The 8,518-nt window shown below is 47.5% G+C and overlaps 1 protein-coding gene across 2 annotated transcripts in view; it reads left to right on the top strand.

Moving 5' to 3' along the window:
- RAPGEF5 (Rap guanine nucleotide exchange factor 5) overlaps positions 1 to 8,295 on the top strand; it is a 225,989-nt gene extending 217,694 nt beyond the window's left edge. The window contains exons 25-26 of one of the 2 annotated variants that reach the window (XM_046020444.1): positions 1,173 to 1,227; positions 4,214 to 8,295. In XM_046020444.1, the coding sequence (XP_045876400.1) occupies positions 1,173 to 1,227; positions 4,214 to 4,335 (177 nt within the window). In that variant the 3' untranslated portion in view covers positions 4,336 to 8,295. The remainder of the gene's footprint in view (positions 1 to 1,172; positions 1,228 to 4,213) is intronic. The other variant, XM_046020445.1, reaches the window with a different exon arrangement.
- The last annotated feature ends 223 nt before the right edge of the window (positions 8,296 to 8,518 follow it).

The raw sequence follows: 8,518 nt of genomic DNA on the forward strand, positions 1-8,518 counted from the left end.
TTATTTATTTATTTGACGGAGAAAGAGATCACAAGTAGGCAGAGAGGCAGGCAGAGGGAGAGGGGGAAGCAGCCCCCCCCAACCGAGCAGAGAGCCCGATATGGGGCTCGATCCCAGGACCCTAAGAGCATGACCTGAGTCAAAGGCAGAGGCTTAACCCACTGAACCACCCAGACGCCCCTGATGTTTGGATTTTGAGATGAACCAAATGAGAAAGTCACTGTGGATTTTCCAGAGGACTAGAACATGATAGCAACAGTGTTGGGAGATGTTTCTAGCAACCGGAGGGGAGGAACGGCAGTGCAGAATGGTGTTGTCCTAAGTGCTCTCTCTCTCCTTCATGGTGGAACGCCAAAAACAAGAGAACTAGAAGACTGTTGGAGGTACCTGAGTATGAGCTGGTGGGAGCTGGTCTAAGGTGGCCATAAGGTCAAGAAGATTTTTGCCTGCAGATCAGTGAGAACTTCAAAGAAAGAATTAAAGCAAAATCCTGAAGACTGTTGGAGGGAATGTAAATCATAAACAGAAAATAGTCTCTGTAATGATACTGGGGTTTTAGAAAATATTCGACTTTTGTGACTCTTTTCCTGTTCTGATTTGCGATACTGAGTCTTCGATGCCACCCATATTCCTACCTGCATTCAGCAAGTATGAGTGAATCCCTGTGTGACATGTAACAGGTGCTGGGCACGCAGAGCCCTCTCTAGCGGCACCTGACCTAGAGGAGGTGCAGAGATCCTGAGCAGTGATGACCGCACAGGCCAATCTGTACTGTCCGAAGGAGCCTCCCAGACTCAGAAGGGAAATCTCAGACAGGCTTCACGGAAAGCAGCCAAAACATCCCCAGAAGTGAAAAGCCTGTGCAGATTCAGACAGGCAGATGGGGCTGGGGTGCTCGATTTGCCAACACTGTCAGAGCAAAGGGCTGTCAGAGTCCCTGGCATGTGGAAACCCAGGGCTCAGTTAGACTCTGTGCAGCCCGGGCTAGGAGCACTGTTTCTGCAGATGAAGACCGAATATCATTTCATAAGCCAAGCTCAGTGTTCTCAGTTAAAGCCCAGGTCCAAATACATCCCTTCCATTTTACCCAAGGGTATAAAATCCTTCCATCCCAGGAGGCAGCAGCACACTAAATAACTCTCCCATTGATAGGTTTCTGCTCTCCCTTGCAGCACATGATTGCCGACACTGTCCGAACCCTGAGACACTGCAGGACGAATCAGTTTGGTGAGTACTGGCAGTCCGGCACAGAATGTAAGCTTACTGCCGCTGGGCACAGACCACGAGCCAGTCCCAAATGTTTGGTGGGAATGTATTGAAACTGATTATAAAGGGTAATATGCCGATGCCATATTCTCTTTTCATTTCGTCACTGCCTGTTAGAGATGCAAAGGAAGACAAGATATGGCAGCTTTTTATCCTCTCTCGGCAGCAGGTCTCCCTGTACAGAGTAACTTTAGACAATCAGAGGCTCACACTGCACCCCTGACCCAGAAAGTGTTTGCTTGACCCATGGCTCCGAATTACCAGTGGGTTTATCAGGGGTGATCCTGTCCCTAACCTCCTTGCTTGGAGCCTTCCTGGAACAGGAACACAGTTTGCAAAAGTGCCTAAAGCAGCCTTCCAGAATTTTTACTCCTCTCCAACAAAAACTTCCTGACCGGAGTTGCCTTTCACTGAAAGTGTATTTTTCTGAGCACTTCTATGGACTCCCCCACTGAGATGAACATATGTAGGAATATGTGGTCCTTTTTAAACCTCAAGCATAATTTACACTATGTTTAAATAGCATTAAAACACAGCAGGAAGGAAGGAAATAACTTTGTTGAGTTCAAGGAGCGTTCACATGGGCACTGGCATCCTGAACCCGGTATTGGTGATTGGTGCACGGAGATCATTAAGGCAGAGCAGAAAGCAGAGCCTCGGAGAGTTAACCCACTCGGCCATTAGTCAGATGGAGCCCACCAGACTTCCTGACCCATCCTCTTTTCTTTGCCTTGTGCAGATTCCCTAGATAAGAAGAGAAATGAAAAAAAAAATTAGAAAGTTTAATTCAATAATTAGAAATCAAAGCTGGCCACTAAATAAAGCTTTAAGTAAAACATCCTCATTGTAATTTTCTCAACAATACAGACACAAAGTAGAAAGCAGAAAGATCAAAGTCCTATTTCCTAAGGATAAGTGCATATTTTTAATAATTTTTTTTTCTGTCCCAGCTGGTCTCGGCTGGCAGTATTGTCTCCCGACAAAGCAACGGAAATTCAGTTTGAATTATCAAGTTTCTGCTTGAAAGGGAGAGCTACAAATGCAGGACCAAAGTTTTTTAAAATATTTCCGTCGGTTACTGCCACCTGACACGTGCATGTGTAATTCTGCAGAAAGCACACCGTCGAGGCGCTCACCATAGAAACAGTGATAACAGGGTCCTGGGGATTCATTCAAATGTACAAGCATAATGTTGCTGAGTGTTGGTTCCTATTTGTTTCCTCCTCCTTGGCCTCCCAAGTATCGATGGGTACTCAGTTCATTCTGAGACATCCGTCTCCCTGACTAAGAGACTCTCCAAGTGTGGGCAGGAAGGTCATATTGCTTGGTGGCCTCCACCCTCCACGGGTGAACCTCCCGTCGCCAGGGAGTAGGTGTACAGAACGTGAAGCATAACTCTGTGTTCTCTACTTACATATCTTTAAAAATTGGGTTTGCGACTGAGTGCGGTTAAGTTTGATAGTTTATATAGTCATAGTAAACCCATGTCAGCACTGGGGATAAAATGATAACAGGAACCAAGTCACTTAAAAATTAGAGTGCCGTGCAGGTGTCATTGGTCATGGTTGGAACCATTCATTCTGCCATCTTCAGGTCAAAAAAGTAATAACAAAATTATTTTGTACCACTCTGTTTTCTAAACCAGTATTTACTAAACCAAAAGCAGTCTCTCAGTGTCTCCCAGAGAAGGTGTTCTAGAATAATACTGCTTTTGGTCACTTCCAAACAAGTGGAATGATAAAAACTTGAACTCCTGATGCTTCAACTCTTTGAAACCTTGTTTCAAAGCCTTGTTTGCCATTAAGCCTTAAGGAATGACAAGCTACCCATGACTTACAAGCCTTAAATGATAAAACACGTGTGTCACAGAGGAGGAAAAAAATGGATCTCACCCAGAGAAAAAAACTGCTGCACTAAAATTCTTAGTCCCCTGCACACCCCTTCTCCTCAGGCCCACTGCTGCTGCTCCCGTCTGAAACCCCGTGAGGCCGGAGGACATGACGTCACCGTCTCTCAGGGACATTGTCTCTCTCTGGCGGTTTAGTCAGGCCCCAGTGCCTTGAGTTTTGGGGGGATTTTTTCTGGATTTTGTTTGGTTTTGACTCTGGGAAGTGGGCCCGCCCCGTTGTCCAGGCTGCTTTATCTCAGGCCCCTTATCGGAGCTGTCACCAGCATGGCACGTGCCTGCGAGCTCACAGGGCGTGAAAGCTTCCCACGGCCCTTCAGGTTTTTAACGACCCTGGGAGGAGGGTCTCCTGGGAGGAGAAAACCCCCTTGCCTCGTCCTTTGCTGGGCAGACATGAGCCGGTCCGCGTACTTCCAGAACTTGCTTTGCCTGCTCAGCATACCTTAAGTTCAGTTCCGTGCTACGTGTTCATTCAACTATTTCCTTCATTTTTTTTTTATTCTTTCAAAAAGTAAGGATGCCAAAGAATTATACAACATCTAAACACAAGCCAACTGTCGTGTCCGTGTGCTGAGCAGATGAGCAGTAACTTCTGACAATTCCAGACGGAGCTCAAAGAGCCGGGAAAGCCGTTGAGACAGGCAGTTGCCGTGACATGGGACCAGGGACGTGGACTCTGGAGCCACGTGGCCTGGGCACCAGTCGTGCTCTGCCACATACTGGCTGTGTGTCTCTGCTGCTTCCCATTCTGTAGGGGGGCTCCTGACACAATTGCTAAATACGAGATAATGTGAGGTAGTAAGTGCTCCTTGAATGTTAGTGAAACAAATAGCTTGCCAGTCTAAGGGCCTGAGCTGAGACCCGAGCCTGGGCTGGAGAAGTGTGTGCGCCATGAGGATAAGGATCTCCCTTCTGGCATGTGACTTAGAAGCTACCTGGTCCATGTGCCCTCAGCCTCAGCCTGAGGTTTTACTGGTATTTAGAGATAGTGTTTCTGTTCTCAGAAGATTGACTTTTTCTTTTCTTTTTCCTTCCAAAAAGCAGGAGGTGACATGTCTCCAAAGGAGCACCAGGAGTTAAAATCCTACGTTAATCACCTGTATGTCATCGACAGCCAGCAGGCCCTGTTTGAGCTGTCCCACCGGATCGAGCCCCGGGTGTGAGCGGCCCCCTCTCCCCTCAGCCAGCCTCCCCCTTAACTGCAGCACTTTGAGCTCTGGGCATGTCGGTGCTGAGCACGTTGCTTTCCTGTGAGAAAAGAAGTTGCTGAGTTTTATCAGCATAAGACACACACAGGAGGGCCAAGCCGGGCATGTTCAGGAAGTGATGTCAGCCACCAGAGATGGGGAGAGGCCTCTCCAAGCTGCTCTCAGAACAAGAAGGCAGAAAAAGAGTCAGAAGCATGCTTGAAGTGGAGAAGTCTGGCTTCTTACGACTGCATTGTTGATGCAACCCAATTTTGATCTCGAGATGTGCCCGTGTCAAGACGAGAGCATGTCTTGTCCTAGTGACCAAATACGTCAGTACGAGTGTGCGTGAGACAAGAGTTTTACTTTGCCTGGTGGTAGATTACTGTTTATAGGCTGTCAAAAAAGCAGCTCATTTGAACCCATAAAGACAGTGATGGCATCTCTTAATTTCCAAGGAAAAGGAGTGGCCGATGTCAGTACAAACCATGATTTCACCAAAAGCCACTGTCTAGGAAGTTAGTGAAGACCAACTGGCATCCATGCTCTGATCTCCAAAATGGAAATACCAAGGCATGCATTTCTTTGTATCCACAGTCATTTATCCATGCAGGCTTGTAGGGGAAATGCGGTTCTGCCCAACTGATTTACAGCTATGGGCTGCATTGCTTTGCCAATAAGGAAAAATAGTCATCATTTGTAAGAAACAGACTTACTGTTTAATTTCTGGGGATTTTCTTCATGTATGCAAGAAGATTCGCATTTATTATTGGGAACAACGTGATTTTTTGAAAAGCACAGTGCCTGATAAAGGATAGGCACTTGGTAATAATTCAGAGAGGTAACAGAGTCCCAAAGGTGTACCTTCTTGTGCCTGATGATGTCCTGGGGTTTTGCTGGCTTCTGGCAGGCTCCTCTGCCCCAGTATAGAATGGTAACAGCCAGCTACAGGGAGGTTAAGTGGGATTGATGTGGCAAACACTTAGCACTCCCAAGACAAGGGCAAGGTGGTGACCAGTGACTGCCCGTCTTACAGCAAATAAGAAGCCCCAAATACCCAGATGTCTGATTGATGTTGGACACTCAGAAGTTCTGCAGTCCACCTCCCAGCCAAGGCCTGGATCTTTCTCTAATTTGTCTTTTTTCCCCCAAAAGTCTAAGAACCTTTTAGTCTATTTTTATTCCAATTTTGGCTCTGCTAGTAAATAAAACCTCTTGATATTCTGAAGACCTGATTAGAGGATTACCCTTGAGCTTCCCGTGAACAACAAGTGTGTGGGATACAAGAGTGAGATCTGCCGCTGCCGGCTACATGCCCGTCCCGAGGAGGTGCTCGGCCCTCCTTTTCCACGCGAGTGAATTTTCCGTGCTCCTCCTGTTCATCCCTCAGGTGCCCTCACAGAACTGCTTCCCGCTGTCCCGTCCACACCTTAGGACAGTGGTGCCCGAAGCTGGCTGATATACCCTGTCAGCGGCGCTGGTGCCTGGGCTTGGGAACCGCATGAGCTTGAGAGGTCATGGGAAGGAACCATATGGAGAAAATTGGGGGGGAAGACTTTTCAAGGAGACGCCATCTGTCCCTGCGTGTAGAAACCTGAGGCCTGAAAACTAACAGGGCTGTAAGGGAAAGTCACCCTCCAGGACTGGGCCACTCAAAGACAAGCTCAGGCTACCTGGAATGGACTGAGACCCTGGAGGACACGAGAGCCAGTGAGCCAGGGAAGACCGGCTCCTCTCACGGCTGAGCAAGGCGAGAGCTCTCCCCTTGGCAGTTACTGGAGATAGCGTGGGCTGACAGCACAAAGGCCTGTGTTCTCACCTTTTCTCTGCGCTAGGGAGGAGGATCGTGTGGCCAGTCCGATGGTCTCAGGCCGGTTTAACATCGTCTCCACATTTTAGCATTAGCTCTGTTCACATCAGATCTCTGATGCTCCCACCAGAGCATTACCTCTTGAGGACCTGGCTTCAGCAGAGAACGGTTTCAGCATAGCTCCAGCGGCCCAGATCCCAGTTCGGATGCGAACACAGCCACCTGCATCCACACATGCACCACGTTTGAACACCTTCAAACGTGCAGTCGGGATTCCGCCCGGTGTGGGCAGACCCAGGCCACGGAGAATGGGATTCTTGCCCCCAGTCCCCTCCAGCCGTGGCCACGCGACTCTGAGCGCGGCAGCAGCCGTAAGGGAGGGTTTTGTGTGGTTTACATTTGCTTTCTCATCCCTGCCTTCTGAATGTCAGAATTTTCAAATCTTTCTGAAATTTAACAACTGTCTCCAGAGAGTTCCCAAACATCAGCTGCTCAGCGGTTCCCAAAGCCCTGTGAAGACCTCGTTCTGGAACTCAAGAACTGAAGGCGGAACCGTGGGAACCACACTTAGCTCAGCGTGAAACTTGCTCTCCCTAAGCCAGTCTGTCCGACAGCAAGGTCCCCTGTGAAGAGGGGTGGGCTGTAATCCCTTTCCAAATATTTGCCCACATCTCTTGGTAATAGGTTCTGTTCTGGCTAGAAGCACGGATGAAGATGTCGAAACTCCCTCCCAGGTCTTAGATTTTGTGGTTGCATAAGATCTCCATTCACTCTGAAAACCTGTCATCTGCCACCTTCCTTGGCAAGTGGCCCATGAGCACTTGTCAGCAGGCTCTTGCTGCTACAGCACAACCTCCGGATGGTCCTGTGGGCCCGTGGACTCGTCAGCAGCCTAACAGAGCGGCCCTACTTGGAAGTGAGCTCAGGACAGGTTCCTGCAGGCAAAACGGCAACCTTTCGGATATCTCCATCCATATTTGCAGATGCTCCACAGGTTACAGCGTTTTAAATTCACTTTTTGTTATAATCTGTACCAACTGATTCTAGTGCTAAATATTATGATCTACATTCACTTTCTGTTAGTATCATTAATGAAGTTGGAGTAAATGGATTTTCCTAGACCCCTGTCTGCAAGCAAGGTGGGTGGAGCGTACGTTGAAGTCACAAGGATGAGGAATAAAGCAAAAAGCCAGGCCTCCGATAGACAGAAGGTGTTGCGCCGTGTAGGCAAGCCTCTGAGTGGAGAGAGACGGTTGAATGAAAGAGGGAGTTGGTGATTTCTAGCCTCTGGAGCTGGGCTTCCCCACGGCCCCGATCCTAGTCCCCTGTCTTGTTAGGGCCGTCACATACAGCACAGGTCCCAGACCTTGCATTTTGGAATGGCACAGCTAATCCACGCTTCTCAGAAACTAGGCAAAAACATTCAAATGGGGGGAGATCAGGTCCTCTGCAGTTGTGTAATATGGAGTTTCTTTTAACTGCTTCAAAGAGATGTCCTTAGAATTTCAGCCTGCTTCTCAGTGAGTGGGCCGTCGTGCTTAAAGGGGGAAGAAAAGTTTTTTAAAATTGCCAAAAAGTTAGATGAAATTGTACTACTGTATAAAGCAAAGCTGTATATACTAAACGTTTTTTAGCAGAGTAATATTTATTTGCATAGCCTATTTATTGTATTCGTATGACACGGTTATTAAATACTGGGATGAAACTGACGCCCTGAAGCAAGGACTCTCGCTCTTTAATGTACCATTAATTAGGACTGCTGGGACATTGTCAGCTTGCGTTAACAATTAGAAGATAGCAAACCCGCAATCAGGGTGTCTACCTAACTTCTCAGGGACTACACTTCATAGTTTTCCACCATTATAAGAGCTGGTGAATATGAAACATTTGTGGAATTACCAGAATTGCCATTAACAGTATTTTCTTTCTCCTTACATCATGCTTTCTGCTTCTGTGTATATGACCGTGCTGTGTATTTATCGAAGCTAGTAAGCAATAATTTATATGTAAAAAATGGCCCAAGCAATATAAGGTGAAAACTTATGTAAGTCACTGTTACCCTATCTTGTATTTTCAAGTGTTTTTTAAAAACTGCTTTTCCAAATATAAGATTATGTTAAAGATGCTGTTCACGCCTCATAGCTTCTTGCTACGTCTGTGGGCTCCATAGCCTGTGTCCTGACCCTCACTGTTTGGGACCCAGAAATCACCTGCTCGCTGAAAGATCCACAAGTAGGTGGAGAGGTTCCCAGGCTGCCATGGGGTATCGGGGGACCTAAGACCCTGTGTAGGAAATGACGTCGGTATTCTCACATTCCGTCACCCCTGTCACCGCACTCAAGTGGGATC

This window comes from Meles meles, chromosome 10, assembly GCF_922984935.1.
Source record: "Meles meles chromosome 10, mMelMel3.1 paternal haplotype, whole genome shotgun sequence".
Taxonomy (NCBI): domain Eukaryota; kingdom Metazoa; phylum Chordata; class Mammalia; order Carnivora; family Mustelidae; genus Meles; species Meles meles.